General features: G+C 41.3%; 1 protein-coding gene across 1 annotated transcript in view; it reads right to left on the bottom strand.

The window, feature by feature from the left end:
• Window positions 1–17,313, bottom strand: part of kif5c (kinesin family member 5C) — a gene marked incomplete at both ends in the record, with an annotated part of 93,212 nt that overhangs the window by 63,459 nt on the left and 12,440 nt on the right. Inside the window, 3 exons of the mRNA XM_080752937.1 lie at window positions 1,074–1,178; window positions 6,263–6,336; window positions 7,631–7,718. Of these exons, the coding sequence (XP_080609063.1) occupies window positions 1,074–1,178; window positions 6,263–6,336; window positions 7,631–7,718 (267 nt within the window). The remainder of the gene's footprint in view (window positions 1–1,073; window positions 1,179–6,262; window positions 6,337–7,630; window positions 7,719–17,313) is intronic.

Below are 17,313 nucleotides of genomic sequence, written 5' to 3' on the forward strand. Positions count from 1 at the left end.
CCAAATATCTAAATACTGAATCAAGCTTCTTTAAAACGTGTCTGGGGTGCTCACAACAGCCTGAGTAGACGATGAAATTAAATGAAAGTGAAATATCCCTTTAAAGGAGTAGTTCACCGCCAAAGCATTTTTTTTCCTATTGATTACTCATGCCATGGAGACTTGAGTTCAATAGTCAATAATATATATTTTTTTGTTTTTTGTTGCATTCCTAAGACAATAATATGATTACAATAAATGTACCCCCATTGATTCCAGATGCATTTGGGTCCCCATTCGGAATCAATGGGGGTACATTTACTGTAATTCTCTTTTTGTCTTAGGAATGCGACAAATATAAAACAAAAAAACTCAAGTCTCCATGGCATGAGTAATCAATAAGAAAAAAAAAAAACATTTTGGGGGTGAACTACTCCTTTAAGCTATCAGGTACAATCTGCAGTTTTGATTTCAAATGAATACATAGCGCGTTGCACGCCAGCAGGATGCTAGTGGACATATGGCCCATAGAGGTATCAGTGGGACGTGTCATGATTACATCATTACATCTTTACTGTTTCTATTTACACTCTTCCTGTGTTTCTCACTCATCTCTGACAAAGTGACCTCACTTTATAGGCACAGTGAGGGAAGTTACATCATGCTGAATATGACTGTGTGTGCATATAGGCGACCCCATTACATCCAGGTCAGGACAAACATTGAGCTCTAGAGGTTCAACACTTAAGATTTTGGGGAAGAAAACTAACTTTTTAATTTTTTAAAATAACAGATGCAGTATATAAGCTTACAACGTGTTGCATTGCGCCACTTTGTAAGCTTGGAGACTGACTATTATTTTCTTCTAGCAACACAATTATTTGATCAATCGAAATAGTTATTGATAGAATAATCACATCGAAAATAATGCATAATTGCAGCCCTTTATTTTCAGTTGCATAGAGGCCAGTTTCTTTTTTTAACAAGGCTTATTTTTCCGTTTTCCACATATAAAGGCGAGTTCTTATCTTTTTTAAGCAATTGGGTTTATTTTCAGTTTTTCCACCTAGGCCTATAACGGGTCCAGTTGTTACCTTGATGTGAAACTCCAGGTTCTCGTCCATGGAGTAGATGTGGTCAAAGATGTCCCTGGCGATGCGAGGGATGATGCCCATCTGCTGGGCGTCATGCAGCTTCCCCTGCAGGGAGAACATACCGTCACATACTGTACCCGTCACATACTGTACAAGCACAGCACCTCATCAGAGGTGGAAAGTAACTAAGTAGATTTACTTTAACCCATTTAGGCCTAGAATTATTGAATGCTTTAACCAATGAAAAATAGCAGATATACAAGCTCACAGCGAGGCACAGAGTGCCGCGCTGCGAGCTTGTAAATGTGTGCAAACGTGAAAATGTGTGCAAATCTTTGAATACTGTATATTGAACTTTTGTAACTCAAATGTTGCTTCTGGGGGGTCCCTGGAACTAAATATTTTGAGATGGGGGTCCGTGGCCAAATAAATATAATTTTGGGGGTCCTTCCTTGACATGAAAAGGTTTGAGAACCACTGACATAGTAGTCTCTCAAGAACAGACTAACTGAGCTCCTGTTAAGTGAAAAGGTCCTTTTCTTTGACGACGGCTGGCCAGATTGCTGACATAGAAACATAGGTTTTAAAAAAAAAACATTTAAAAAAAATAGCAGATCTACAAGCTCGCAGTGCTGTGAGCTTGTATATCTGCTATTTTTCAAAATAGTTAAAGCATAAAATAATGATACACTATTATAATGTGTACCCGTTCTAAATTTAATTAAAGGACAATTTCACCACTTTTCAACCTATCTTCATATAATTGGTCCTCACTCATTTTCATGATAAATTGGCATCATTTAATAGTCTGTGTCTCAGTGGAGGGCTGTGTGCGGGTCAGAAACCCATCATCTTGTGACATCATCGAGGGGGAATCCAAGCTAATAGAAAATGCAGGCTTTCTATTCCTGAAAAGTTGCAATGTTAAAGTGGAAGCCATTGTTCTCGCGATAATAAAAATCGAAATATTCAAAACATATTGTTTAAAAAACAATTTGTCAAACGATGATGTCACAAGATGATGGGTTTCTGAACTTCCCACAGCTCTCCTTAGCTCTGGTCCATAGCGTTAGTGGAGTTCTCCCTAACGCTATGTTCCTCTACCTCCCGAATCCTTGGCAAATCCGGAAAGACCCGTCGTCTGGTCCGAAAATAACAAAAACTGTTTTGCCCCTCACCAAACCAAAGGTATCAGTGGACAGTTGAAAGCTTACTCTACTTAGTGGACGCGGTCTGAGCCCCCCACCACACGATTAAAATACATTTCTAGGGCTAATTGAAACATATTCCACCAGACGGAGACACTCTTCCTGGTTGAAGACTGTTTTTACGAAACAGCGCTTCCAACGTCGCAGAGTTGAATAACACCCAATGAGACAATGCTCTGTGTAATGCGGTCCTCTGGCCTGCGCGGCAGTAGTGAGTTGGGACCCTGATGATGACGACAAATAGTGGAAAAACTAGAAGAAATGGAGTATCCATCCGGTAGAATATTTTTCATATTGCCCTAGAAATGTATTTTAATGGACATTAACAGCGGAAATAGCTCACAATGCGTTGTTGCGATGCATTGTGAACTTGTGGATCAGCTATTTTCGGCGAAGAGATTTGGTATAGAGATGTCCTTTTTTAATGTTCTAATACAAATGTTGTGCTCAAATTAGCATTGGAACATCCATCCTTGTTCTATAACTAACTACAGTATATAAATAAATATACCTCACAAATATAAAACGGCCCCCCAGGGGTATTTCATTTTCAGCGCCTCATATATATCATTAATTCAGTCCAGGATTCCCCCAGACCCCAGAGTCCCCAAAGCTAGATAGATGCAATAAAACATTATTGACTGGCCAATAAAAGTGTTACAGACTATCACACACAGCAGTGTGGCCTGAGGTGTCACTTCCCACAGCTATTAGTGTGAGACAGAGCACATTTCACACTCAGTCTGGGGAAGCATGGCATATTCAGTTTTTCTCAAACTAGCGCTATTTTTTGGGACAAAGAGATTTGGTGTAGAGGGAAACACTAACTAGAGCAGTGGTAACCAAACCTTTTTGGTCGAGACCCAAAAGAGAAATTTGCTATTTTCACTGCTGAATGATTTTTTTCCCCCTTCACATTTTTCCCCCAGTTTTTGGGAACCACTGTACCAGAGGGTCTGGTATAGAGCCCTGGGGGACCCCGGTCAGCTAGGTATATAGGGTTTTATCGGTTAATAAGTGTTGTGAGTAGGGATGGGACGATAATTGTATTAACCTTTATCGCGATAAAAAACACTCACAATAATCGTATCATGGAGATTGAAATGTATCGTGAAATTGTCCTCCGTCATGCACTGGGATCAATTCACCTTTTTTTTTTTTGCCGAGCTGCATATCCGATACCATTTAAACTCTCTATTGATAAAACAGACCTGGAAATAATATATTTGATATAGTCTTTTGCAAATGTTCCGGGATAATGGATGTTGGGGGTATTTTGATTGTTGCGATAATATTGTAAATCGCAATTTCTTTGGGTCACAATAATCGTAACAATTGTTCATATGGTCCCATCCCTAGTTGTGAGGTGCATTGGAGGGAGAGAGGAGTAGCAGCGTTGCTGCCATCTGGAACAACATGGAGCCATGTTGTGCCAGGAAGACTGGGAGAGGATGATGTAAGGGAGCAGACGGTGCTTTGCCCTTCTCTTCACATAGGAACCCTGGCTGGATCCGGATACTTTTAGCAGGTATTACTGTATGAGACAGGGACGTGCTGGCCATTGGGAAAAGCGGGACAACTCCCGAACGGCCGGTTCATTCCCGGCCGGTCCAGGCCGGCCATTAGGAAAAAAAATAAAAATAAAATGTCGGCCAACAACATCGTCACTGTCGGGCAGAAACCTTGTATATCCAAGTTTCAAATTTATACTTTTTTTCGCAAAGCAAAGCCCTGCTTCATCATACAAGGCTGTTGCACAAAAGTAGTGACAACAGCAGATCTACAAGCACACAACGCCTCGCGATGCGAGGCGTTGTGTGCTTGTAGATCGGCTGTTTTCACTAGTTTAAATCATTTTTTTTAAATGATAAATACAAAACAAACGGTTTTGGACACACAAGGTTTCCACCCGACAACGACGAAATATACTGTAACTCATGTACAGTAATTGGTCGCTTGTCATGATCTGAAATGGCAAATCTTTGAGTAGCAGCAGCGCGATACTCTCTCTATAGCGCGCAATGAGGGCCTCTCCAACTCTTTTTCCCGGGCTGAATCAGGGGCCCAGCATGTCCCTGGAGAGGATGATGTAAGGGAGCAGACGGTGCTTTGCCCTTCTCTCCACATACTGTAGGAACCCTGGCTGGATCCGGATACTTTTAGCAGGTATTACTGTATGAGATCAAATCAAACATCAGGCAACAATAGATCATTTAGGAGCACTGCGTGGGTCCTTCAATAAATTACACTCAACTGGAAACGAGGGCTCTCTGGAGTCTGGACAGGGTGATGACATAGGAAACGGAGTTCCGTTCCTCCATAGAGAGTATGGAAATAGGAAGACGAGGCAAACTTAAAGAGAGGCCAAAAATGCCCACTGTTCAGCTGAATCTTTTTTAAACAGGGCAAAAAATGGGAAATCAGGCTATCAAAAGAACTAATATGACGATGACGTCACGACACGCCCTTAATTAACCCCCCACATTTATTAATGTAACTTTTATCTACGTTGTAAGGCTCCTCCCCTATGCTGTGTGGAAAATGCATTCCTATTTCCCGTTCCACACTCAAACCCTCAATGTTTTTACTCTGTTCTCAGTCCGCTCTTCTTCCCCCTCAATATCAACTCTTAGTCAGAGCGTTTCAGGCAAAAATCGTGCACTTTATGAAAGAAGCATGAAATTTGGCACACAGTTAGAACATGCCATATGGAACATTTTTGGCTATAGGGGCATCGCAGATTTGTCTTGGGAAACTTGTGGGAGCCAATCAAAGTTGGGCTCTCATAGACGACTTTACTATAGAGTAAAATAATACAAAAAATAAATATGCTTTAAGTAGCATGTGAGGGGTCAAACTAGATGTTTTTCGGGATTCTGAATCCAATGCAAGCATTCGTTTTGCACGAAAAACATTCCTTTCCGAGAAACGGCCGCCACAAAACTGTGAAAAGTGATGACTCGTCACTAAACCATAGTTTTATGGGGTCCGTTTTTAGCCCAAGGAATGTTTTTCCTGCAAAACAAATGTTTGCATTGGATTCAGAATCCCGAAAAACACCTAGTTTGACCCCTCACATGCTACTTAAAGCATATTTATTTTTTGTATTATTTTACTCTATAGTAAAGTCTATGAGAGCCCAACTTTGATTGGCTCCCACAAGTTTCCCAAGACAAATCTGCGATGCCCCTATAGCCAAAAATGTTCCATATGGCTTGTTCTAACTGTGTGCCAAATTTCATGCTTCTTTCATAAAGTGCACAATTCCATCAAAATACTGCCCGAAACGCCTGGACTACCTCTTCACCAAATAATAGGGTTCATGTGCAGGGGTGTCGCACCAAATTCTGGGCCCTGGGTACAAGGATTCACTGTGGGCCCCCATGAATGTTCTTCATAGGGGGAGGGGGTTTAACCCATTTAGACTGGGAACGCATTATTACGCGTTATTTTGTGCTTTAACTATTGAAAAATAGCAGATATACAAGCTCACAGCGTGGCACCGAGTGCTGCACTGCTATTTTTGCTATGTTTTTGAAAATGTTTTAACATTTGTGTAAATCTTTGAAGAATATAAAAAAAAGAAACACTACACCTATGTTTCTATGTCAGTGGTGCTCAAACCTTTTCATATGAAGGACCCCCAAAATTATATGTATTTGGCCACGGACCCCCATCTCAAAATATTTAGTTCTAGGGACCCCCCAGAAGCAAAATTTACCATTGTTCGCTTAAAAAATACATATATTCAAAGATTTGCACACATTTTCATGACTTTTCAAAAATAGCAGATCTACGAGCTCGCAGCGCGGCACCAATAAGTGCTGCGCTGTGAGCTTGTATATCTGCTATTTTTCAATAGCTAAAGTATAAAATAATGAAGGCCCCTCCACATTGGGCCCCAGTAACTCAGTCCCACTTTCCCCCCCTTGTGACGCCCCTGTTCATGTGGTTAAAAAGAGTGTGCGCCTCCAGACTGACCTCCATGGTGTGGGTCTTTCCTGAAGAGGTCTGACCGTAGGCGAAGATGGTCCCGTTGTATCCTCCCAGAACATCTAGGAACGACAACACAGGCAATCTGCATTCAGCATCTCCTCTCTCTCTCAAGACTGTATACTATAGCAGTGGTTCTTAACCTGTGGGTCGGGACCCCCAGGGGGGTCCCCAAATTATTTTGGGGGGTCCCCAGATGATTAACTTAATGTGCAACATTGTTTTCTCACTCAACAGTAAACAAACAACCATAGGGTTTAATTGTATAGTGGGTATCTGGACATTTCTAAAGTGACAATTTAAGGACTTTTTATTACCTCTAAAATGACAAATTAAACATTGGCCAAATTGTCAAATATTAGAGGCAGAAATGGTGAAAATAGCTGATCTACATGCTCACAACGCCTCGCAACGCGAGGCGTTGTGAGCATGTAGATCAGCTATTTTCACAATAGAACCGTGTTATACAAATGTAATGCCTCACCTCTTAGTGCTCGTCAGGGTGGGGGGGGGTCCCCAGTTAAAATATGATTATTTTGGGGGTCGCAGCCTGAAAAGGTTGAGAACCACTGTACTATAGTACCTAAATATCCATCAGGTAAATCCAATCATGAGTAAAAAAGAAATATAAAAGGAAAACTTGACAACGACCTTATTGTTTCTGTGAATTATTTAACTAGTGGTTCTCAAACATTTTAAAGTCAAGGACTCTGAGAGTGTACAAACGGAACCAAATGGACCCTCTGAGAACCTCTGACATGTAAAAGTACGTTTTTTTGATTTCTTGAAGCTTTCATACATTCTAGATACATCGAACATGCAGTGAATTATTCCAAACCTTTTTTGTTAACATTTTGAATTTTTATGTTATACGAGACCACTCAAAACAAGGAGTTATAATCAACCAAAAAGACTTATTACCTGGGCACTTCAAAAATGACTACCCAGATGAAAAAAGATGGAGCACTCAACTGGTCTGCACGTTCATTTATTGTAGCGACAGGGTGACTGTCGCTACAATAAATGAACGTGCAGACCAGTTGAGTGCTCCATCTTTTTCATCTGGGTAGTCATTTTTGAAGTGCCCAGGTAATAAGTCTTTTTGATATAGTTTGTCCTTGTTGAGCACCAACGAGTCCTACTACCAATCTGCTGGCTGAAACGTGCAGACATCTCCTACCAGTTATAATCAACCTTCTGAAGTCAGAATTAAATTGCTTCAAGTCCAGTGTCCAAGTTTCCACAGTCAGTTATGATTTGTGCATCTACATGCTTTTTTACACACACTATTCAATTTGTTTTAGATGGATCTGTACAGATAGTTGTAGCAGGCAGCATACAGTTAGTTGTTGTTACCTTTGACGATGGGCTTGGCACAGGCATCGTAGACCTGCTCCTGGTCAGTGTTGGGAGGCAGGACCCGGTCGAACACGTAGGGCTTTCCCTGCAGACGGCAGACACACATGTATGGTCACGTTAAAGGTGCTCACTGCTCTGCTCAGGCTCTGAAACAATCCCAACCTAACTAACAGTATTAATATAAGGGAGCACGGTCTCATACCGAGCTACCGAGGAGTTGACCCGTAGCTGGACCTGGCTGACGCGCCATTGGTCTGGTTGATAGAATACCGTACTGGTTGTACAACTTCGCTGTGTGCATCAATGTTTAAAAGAAACGAAGCAGGCAGCTTCTTCATGCAATATAAGGTGGTACATGTATTACTCCACCGTGCAGAAATCATTAGGGTTCCACAAGCAGCTCCAGTAATGAATCAAATATTTTAAACAAACAATTATTCGCGCCACAGCGACTTAAACCACAGCAGGAAACTTGCGGTCAAAAACCGCTGCCCTTCCGGGTCAAAACCTCCCAAAGGTGCCCGTGAAATTGACCCTTTTATATTGTACAGCGCCACCCCATGGTCACACTAATTCATGAGCAGGTTTTAATGATTTGGCTCTTACAAACAGCTCTAATGGCAATGCTTTCGTGTACGAGGGAAAAACGCCTTAAGGGCGCTTTTTTTCTCCTAGTTGTATGAATACAAACATGGTCTGCAGGAAAGGCTGACGTAAAACGTATAACGTATAACAATTCAACCCGAGACCTAATGCCCAATGCACAATGCACAATGCCCAAAACTTCCGAAAATAGCAGACCTACAAGCTCATAATGCGTTGTAAATGCTAATGTTATATTATCATTCAAATCTTGGGCAACTATTTAGAGACCCATTGCAATATCCTTGAGGCCCACCAGTGGACGACTTTGTTGCCGTAGCCAGAAATACATCAGTCATGAACTTGTAGATTGTCTATTCTCGGTCGACGAAGTATGAAACAGACTTAACTCAACCTACTCTGGTTTGGGTTCCAACCTACTGAAAAGTGTTTTCATTGAGAATTCATGATTAGCATCTCCTGGTTCAAGTCGAAACAGCCCAAAATAAACTAATTAGGGTCCTGCTTAACCTTCCCTATCAGACTCACCTCACCGCTACTCACCAGTTAAGAGTGGGGTGGCTCAGAGTAGATGACAGAGTACAGCAACTTGCAATGGGCCTGGTGTACAAGATACACTACACCACTAAGATACCCATGTACCTGGCAAAATACTTTAAAAACGTTAAGGATGTCCACAATTACAACACCAGAGGCAGCGCCACAGATCACGTTCAACCCAGAGTCAACTCAAAGAAAGGGTCAAACTTGTTCTTCTGCTATACCACAAAAATGTGGAATGCCTTACCGAAGGTCTTAAAGGAGTGTGGATCACTAGCATCCTTTAAAATCGCCCTGAAAAACCACTTACAGGCAGCAGCCGTTCGCAACTGGTAAAAACAAAACAAACCTAGCCCAGCCCAGCCCAGCCCTACCCTCCCCTGCCCCCTTCTTTGTATATACTTACTGTTTGTAATGACTTCCTGTATTTTGTTCTTTCATTTATTTATTTTTTACTGAATATATCTACTGCATAGTACTGTGTTCTATTCGTCTGTCATTCAATGGTATATAATAATAAAAAATAATAAAACTTTATTTGTATAGCACCTTTCATGACATGAAATGCAGCTCAAAGCGCTTTACAGAGCAGAAAATGAAGCACAAGTGCTTAACAGAGAAACAGTAAAATAAAATAAAAAATACAGAATAAAAAGAAATAATTAAAATTATTACAATTAAGCAGAGAAATAACAATTTCAGAACAGTGCGGACGTCAATTAGCAGCACAGGGATTTAAAAAATTTAGCTAAAAGCAAGAGTAAAGAAATAGGTCTTGAGCTGTGCTTTAAAGCTATCCACAGAGGCTGCCTGTCTTAGGTGTAGTGGGAGTTTATTCCAAGCTGTCGGTCCGTAGAAGCAGAAAGCTGCTTCACCATATTTTTTATATTTCATTGTTGGCGCCTCAAGTAGGTCTGCACTAGAGGACCTGAGTGGGCGGGTTGGAACATATCTATGCAGGCAGTCATAGAGGTACGAAGGTGCCAGACCATTTAGAGCTTTATAAACAAGTAAAAGTATTTTAAAATCAATCCTAAAAACAACCGGGAGCCAGTGTAGCGACGCTAAGACTGGAGTAATATGTTCTCTTATCTTAGTTTTAGTTAAAACTCTGGCTGCCGCATTTTGAACAAGTTGTAGTCTGTCAGTTGTTTTCTTTGGCAGACCAGAGAGAAGTGCGTTGCAGTAATCCAGCCGAGAGAAAACGAAAGCGTGGATCAGCGTTTTTGCATCGTTCAGCGACAGATAAGCTCTAATTCGTGCAATATTTCTAAGGTGAAAGAAGGCAATCTTCGTGACATGATTAATGTGTGTATTAAAATTTAATTCAGCATCAATGATCACCCCCAGGTTCTTTACAGAGGTGTTACTTTCTTTAGCCAGGTTACCAAGTCTACTTATTATTGATTCTCTTTGGGCAGTAGAACCAATTATGAGAACTTCTGTCTTGTCCTCATTTAGCTTGAGAAAGTTCTCACTCATCCAGCATTTTATGCTAGACACGCACGTCAGCAATGGGTCTAGAGCACAGGGGTCATCCGGAGCCACCGAAAGGTACAACTGGGTGTCATCAGCATAGAAATGGAAATTCACACCGTGAGCGGAAATAAGTTCTCCCAGCGGCAGTATATAGAGGGAGAATAATAAAGGTCCAAGAATTGAGCCCTGTGGAATACCAGAGCAGATCTTGTGTTTGTTTGACTCAAAGTCAGCTAGATTAACAAAGTAGCTTCTGCCTGTTAGGTAAGAGTAAAACCAGGACAGAGCTGTCCCAGACAGTCCTACCCAGTGTTCGAGACGTTGTATTAGAATTGTATGGTCGATTGTGTCAAAAGCCGCCGTTAGGTCCAGCAGTAGGAGAACGGACACATCTTTGTTGTCAGCAGCCACCCTAAGATCATTAATAACTTTTACAAGTGCAGTTTCTGTGCTGTGTCCTTTCCTGAAGCCGGATTGGAATTTGTTGTGCACCTTATTGTTCTGCAGAAACACATCCAATTGATGAAAGATAATTTTTTCAAGGACCTTGCCCAGAAAAGGTAAATTAGAGATGGGTCTATAATTACCCAGCACGGACGGGTCAAGGTTGGGTTTCTTGAGTAAGGGTTTAACTACAGCCGTTTTCAGTGAGTCTGGAAAGACACCTGATTGTATAGAGCTATTTACTATTTTTAGGATATCTTCAATAACACAGTCTACAACCTCTTTGAGAAACGGCGTGGGTATTGCATCCAGCGAGCAAGAAGATGATGTCATTTGCGATATGGTTTTACGAAGTTCCTCTTCATCAATTGCACAAAATGATACTAGGCTCCCCCTAGATTTATCGACACTTTTACACATGGTACCATTAACCGCATTTGCATTTGTGACATTTGTGACATATGAGATACTTTAATGGTTTCCTGTGGATATAAGCTTAGTCTTTTCTAGGATCTCCTTTTAGTAGACCTTGTACCAGTGAACTGTACCGTCAGTCATGAAACTGTACCTTTTCCTATGCAAACTTCTAATAAAGTCTTCAATCAAACAATCAAACACAAATATAACTTTTTGGAGAGAGGGGTTAAATCCTATAGTCGGAGACATGATCAAGTATTATTAAATATGAATGGAGTGTTGACTGCTGACTGCACACATTTTCCCCCAAGAAAATGTCTCTTATTGTATTCTGGGTGACCAGGCCTATGCTATTTCATTTCATTCTCAGGAATCATTCCGACACAAACACGATCATGAAGTGGATTTTTCGTTCTTTTTTCTGTAGCGGTGCATTACCATGTGTGAAACAAATACATAATGGAACGAAAATAAACTAAATTCCCTGCTCGAATGCATCAAGCCTCAAATTTGATTCAGACCACATCCAGCCGGAAGAAGCAGTGGACAGAATGCATAATGATTCCCAGTTAAACCAGGTTCAAAGAGGCTATGCTGTGCACATCCACACTCAGGGGCGTCACAAGGGGTAGGAAAGTGGGACTGAGTTACCAGGGCCCAAGGTGGAGGACTTTAGCTATTGAAAAATAGCAGATATACAAGCTCACAGCGCGGCACCGAGTGCCGCGCTGCGAGCTTGTAGATCTGCCATTTTTTTTAAAATGTGTGCAAATCTTTGAATATGTATTTTTTAAGCGAACATTTGTAACTCAAATTTTGCTTCCGGGGGGGGGGGGGGGGGGGAACTAAATATTTTGAGATGGGGGTCCGTGGCCAAATTCATATCATTTTGGGGGTTCCTTGACATGAAAAGGTTTGAGCACCACTGACATCGAAACATAGATTTTTCAAAAAACCTTAGAAGGATTTGAAATATTCAAAGATTTTCATGATTTTTCAAAAATAGCAGATCTACAAGCTCGCAGCGCGGCACTCGGTGCCGCGCTGTGAGCTTGTATATCTGCTATTTTTCAATAGTTAAAGCACAGGGGCCCCACAGTGAATCCTTGCACCCGGGGCCCAGAATTTGGTGTGACGCCCCTGTCCACACTGGTCACTGCATTGAACAGTTAACCGGTACTAACAATTACACCCCCATGAAGCCTTTCGTTTATATTTATAAGTTCATAAAAAAAGGGTCTTGATAACAATGTCTCGGCCATACAACCTGGCCTTCATCACCTGATGAAGTTAACTTTTTTCTTTTTTTCTTTTTTCCGGAGCTACAGCTGTGTGCTGACGTTTCTTTTCTTCCCAGCTAAACCATGCCTTCCCCTGGGTGTGCATGGCGAGACAGCGTTTCAGAATGTTTAAAGAGATGAACTGACGTGTCAAAAGCATGACATATGAGCTAACAGCCCAGAGGAACCACACAGTCCCCGGGCACGCAGCACGCGGGGTGGCAGTGCCCGGCCACCACCATTGCCCGTCAGGGGACTCTGTTGTGGCATGAGTTCCCTCACCGCAGTCCAGGGGCGTCACAAGGGGTAGGAAAGTGGGACTGAGTTACGGGGGCCCAAGGTGGAGGAGATAATAACTTTAACTATTGAAAAATAGCAGATATACAAGCTCACAGCGCGGCACCGAGTGCCGCGCTGCGAGCTTGTAGATCTGCTATTTTTGAAAAGTTGTGAAAATGTGTGAACATCTTATTATGTATTTTGCTTCTGGGGGTCCCTGGAACTAAATATTTTGAGATCGGGGTCCGTGGCCAAATACATATCATCTTGGGGGTCCTTGACATACACTAGGCTTCTTGCACACATTTTCACGATTTTTCAAAAATAGCAGATATACAAGCTCGCAGCGCGGCACTCGGTGCCGCGCTGTGAGCTTGTATATCTGCTATTTTTCAATAGTTAACATTCATGGGGGGCCCGCAGTGAATCCTTGTACCCAGGGCCCAGAATTTGGTGTGACGCCCCTGCCGCAGTCCATGAAGAAAAATAAGGTCCACACACTGGATCGTCCCCCCGAGTCCTAAACGTTTTATTTTTGGTTCCTTTGCACCATTGGACGTGACGTTTCAAGTCTTTTCTCAAATAGTATTAAGTGTTGTTGTTACTAATATTCCCAACCTTTCTGCACAATTACACAGAACCTCTCTCCACAGAACTGGACGACAAAGCGATATCTGACTAATTTCTGTTCATCTCATTAGAATCTAAGCACGCACGCACGCGCACACGCACGCACACGCACGAGCGCGCACGCACGCACGCACGCACGCACGCACGCACGCACGCACGCACGCACGCACGCACGCACGCACGCACGCACGCACGCACGCACGCACGCACACACACACACACACACACACACACACACACACACACACACACACACACACACACACACACACACACACAGGCAGCAGTGGTGGTAATCATAATGCTTACTGCAGCACTTCTACAGGTACAGTAACTTCCAACACACACACATACATGTGCATGTGCATGTGCATGTGCATGTGCTATGTGCATGTGCACAGGCATTGAATAACATTCCCAGATCTAGATCCAGAAATAGTCCATTACGTAGATATGGTAACCTACCCTGCTGCCCACCCCTTCTGCATGTATAGAAACCATACAACATTTATGATACACGTCTCTCACTTCCCAAACGACTCTCCTTTGTTCTCCTACTGTGATGATGATTTGGTACAAAAAGATGATATATAGGTCTGTGACAGTTATCACATGATCACCAGATTGCAGTTATTTGAGATAATCATGTATTTGGCATAATCGTCATAATCATTTCCATGTTGAATACATTTTCAGAAATTGTGAGCTTGTAGATTGTCTATTTCCACACATAAAAAAACACTAAAGTATAAAAACGATTAAATATGTCCCACTTTTGTAATAGTACACTAATTATCATTGTCATCTGCTCTGTGCAATTCTTGTTTACAAAACAGAACTGTGATTTGTGTTTTCTGTGTACAATACCAATGACGCGATTCAATCGTTAATAAAAATCCTTTGTATGACAATTAAAGTAAAATTGTATAATCAGTGACAGCCCTAATAGTGATTATCGATCAATAGGGAAGAGACACGGTGTACTTAGCGCAGCAAAAACAAAGACCTTGCATCCAACTGTCTGCTATATTTGTATAAAGAGAAAGGGGGGAGGGTGGCTGCATCTCTGCATGTCTTTGTTGTGGACAGCTCTCTGACAGCATGGGGACGTCTGTCTCTAGCAGAAGCTTTCATAGCATGAGAGAGCAGTGGGGGTCAAGGATTCCAAACGTATGTATAGGTGGGAGAATGATGGGCAGAGCACGTACGTGCACAGAATGTTAAGAGTTATATTCCACTTTCAACAGGGAGCAGTGGAAGGGCCTCTCTCCACATACACACCCATTGTAACTTCAAACTTCATTTTAACCAGGATAGATTCATTAAAAACAACCATTATTTCTTCTGGTGACTCATACTACCCTCCTAATACGTGAGCAGGCCGTGTTTTTCCGATAACTTTTTTCATTTATTTTTAATAATTATTTGGGAAAATGAAAAAAATGAAATACAAAAAAATAATTGTAAAAAATAAATGAAAAAGGTTATCGAGAAAACACGGCCTGCTCACATATTAGGAGGTTAGTATGAGTCACCAGAAAAAATAATGGGTGTTTTTAATGAATCTATCATGGTTAAAATTAAGTTTGAAGTTACAATGGGTGTGTGTGGGGAGAGGCCCTGGGCCTGGAGGGCCTGATAACATTTACATCAAATATCTAAATATTCAATCAAGCTAATTAAAAACTGTTCAGGGTATTCATAAAAGCCTGATTAGATGATAAAATTACCAAAAGTTTTTTTGAAAGTGAAATATTCCTTTAAGAGTGGCACAGGCTGAAATTGCTAAAAGAGCACTTTTGGCAAATATAGTGAAAGCAGCCAATCTACTGTAGTGTACATGCTAGCTTGTAGATCAGCTATTTTCAGTAAGTGACACCGAGCTTGACGAAGGACAATCAAGCTTTTACTGGAGATGCGGTATATACGGCACGGATTACTAAACAGAGAGGATGATTCTTTCAACATAAAATGCTGTATTCAAGTTCGGGAGAGGTTGAAGGCAGTCTTCGGGTATGGCATGGAAAGGGAGCAACAGTATAGTAAATGCTGCATTCATGGTCTGGAGAGGGCACCTTTTTTTACAGACGGGTTTTACAAATGGGTAAGGGCTAGGGGTGCAAGAAAAAATCGATTTGGATTCGAATCGTGTTTCTAACATGGTAAGATTCATTTTTTTATTAGATATTATTTATTATATATTATGATTTTTATTTTATGATTTTTTTATTACGATAATTTATTAGATATTATGTTGTGTTTGTACAAGTTAAAAGCATGAATAAATCAGACCAGTTGTCTTGGATTTACCTTTGCTTGTTTACATTATTGCAATACGTTTATAAAACCTTTACAATTATAAAAGCTACGTAAATATACTCTGCTTTCATGCCAGCAGACTGGAGTAGATCCTGATATATGAATTTAATAGAGAATTGTTTTGAATAGAGAATCGTTTTGAATAGAGAATTGTTTTTAAATCGGAAAATAATCGTTTCTGAATTTGAATCGTTTGGATTTGAAAGAATCGGAAAAAAAATCGTGAATCGTGACCCTAAGAATCGATTCTGAATCGAATCGTGGGATACCCAAAGATTCGCAGCCCTAGTAAGGGCAGGCGTTCCTAGGCTCCTTTCATGTGTGGCAGAGTGAGAAAGAGATGGCTAAAGCGAGAAAGACAGACAGACAAACAGAGACTGAAAGAGAGACAGCGAGAAGCAGACAGGGTGTCAGCAGAGAGCGATATGCTTTTCTTTCTTCTTTTTCTTTTCTTTTTTTTTTACGGATGATATTAGTCACCACGGAAACAGCATCCTGCCGGCTAAGGCCTGCTCTGATTGGCTGTCGGTGGCCTCAAGGTGTCCCATGGCAAATCAAAATGCGATAGAAAAATGATTGCTGTTGATTTAAGCCCTTCCATCTTTCTCTCTCTCACGCTCTCTACCAGTGGGTCTCAAAGTGGGGTCCCCCAGGGGTCCTTGAAGGGGTTCCCCAGCACAATGAGTTCAACATTTCATCAACATTTCATCCACTTTAAGCCCTACATACACTGGCCATTTGAAAATAGCAGATGATGTGTTGTGAACTTGTTGCTATAAGCAAATATTTTTGAAACCTTTCAACAACCACAAATCTGATATGGGGGTCGCTCACACAAAATCATTTTCAGATGGGGGTCCTTGACATGGAAAATGTTTGCAAAGCCAGTGGGTTAAACCAATTCTACCATTTTACACACGCAGGTTTTTCAATAACTGTTATGGAAAAAAAACGATGATGATGTGCCTTTTTGCATCGTCATCATCATCATGAATGATAAATTAATTAGAAATTCCACCATATCAACCGGTTTTCCACTGGCAGGGCATGACATTAAGGCTTGTCCTGTTGTCCAGGACAACTAATACATCTTCATGGACAAGTTCATTAAAAATGTACGTGTCCGTTGGACAAGTGGCTCTCTTTTTCCGTCACGCTTCCAGCAGCTTTGTGCTGTATGCAGACTATGGACCAAGGAGGGTCATATATATTTGTCAAATAAAAAAACAGAAGAATGAATTACTGTGAAATGGCAAATTTGTATCCGGACAAGTGACTTTCATGCGTGGACAAGTGAATGGGAAATGTACTTGTCTGAAGGAAAGTGCCACAAAAAGTGAATGTCAAGCCCCGCACTGGTGAAAAGTCTTTCCCTCTCTTTCCTCCATCCTATAGTTTTTGCCTGTGAGTTACAACCACACATCATGTGCTGCGGTCTTTGGTTAGTTCACCCATTTAGAATGGGTACACATTTTGTGTATCATTATTTTATGCTTTAACTATTGAAAAATATCATATATACAAGCTCACAGCTCGCTGCGAGCATGTATATCTGCTATTTTTCACTGGTTAAAGCATTCAATAATTCTAGGCCTAAATGGGTTAAGTAAGGTTATCCTGACACCTCATGAGGAGAAATATTGACATCCCTCAATGTGACAATGAAAGCTGAATCAACACCAAAACGAC

The sequence above is a fragment of the Nannobrachium achirus genome (assembly GCF_963921795.1).
Source record: "Nannobrachium achirus genome assembly, chromosome: 22".
Taxonomy (NCBI): domain Eukaryota; kingdom Metazoa; phylum Chordata; class Actinopteri; order Myctophiformes; family Myctophidae; genus Nannobrachium; species Nannobrachium achirus.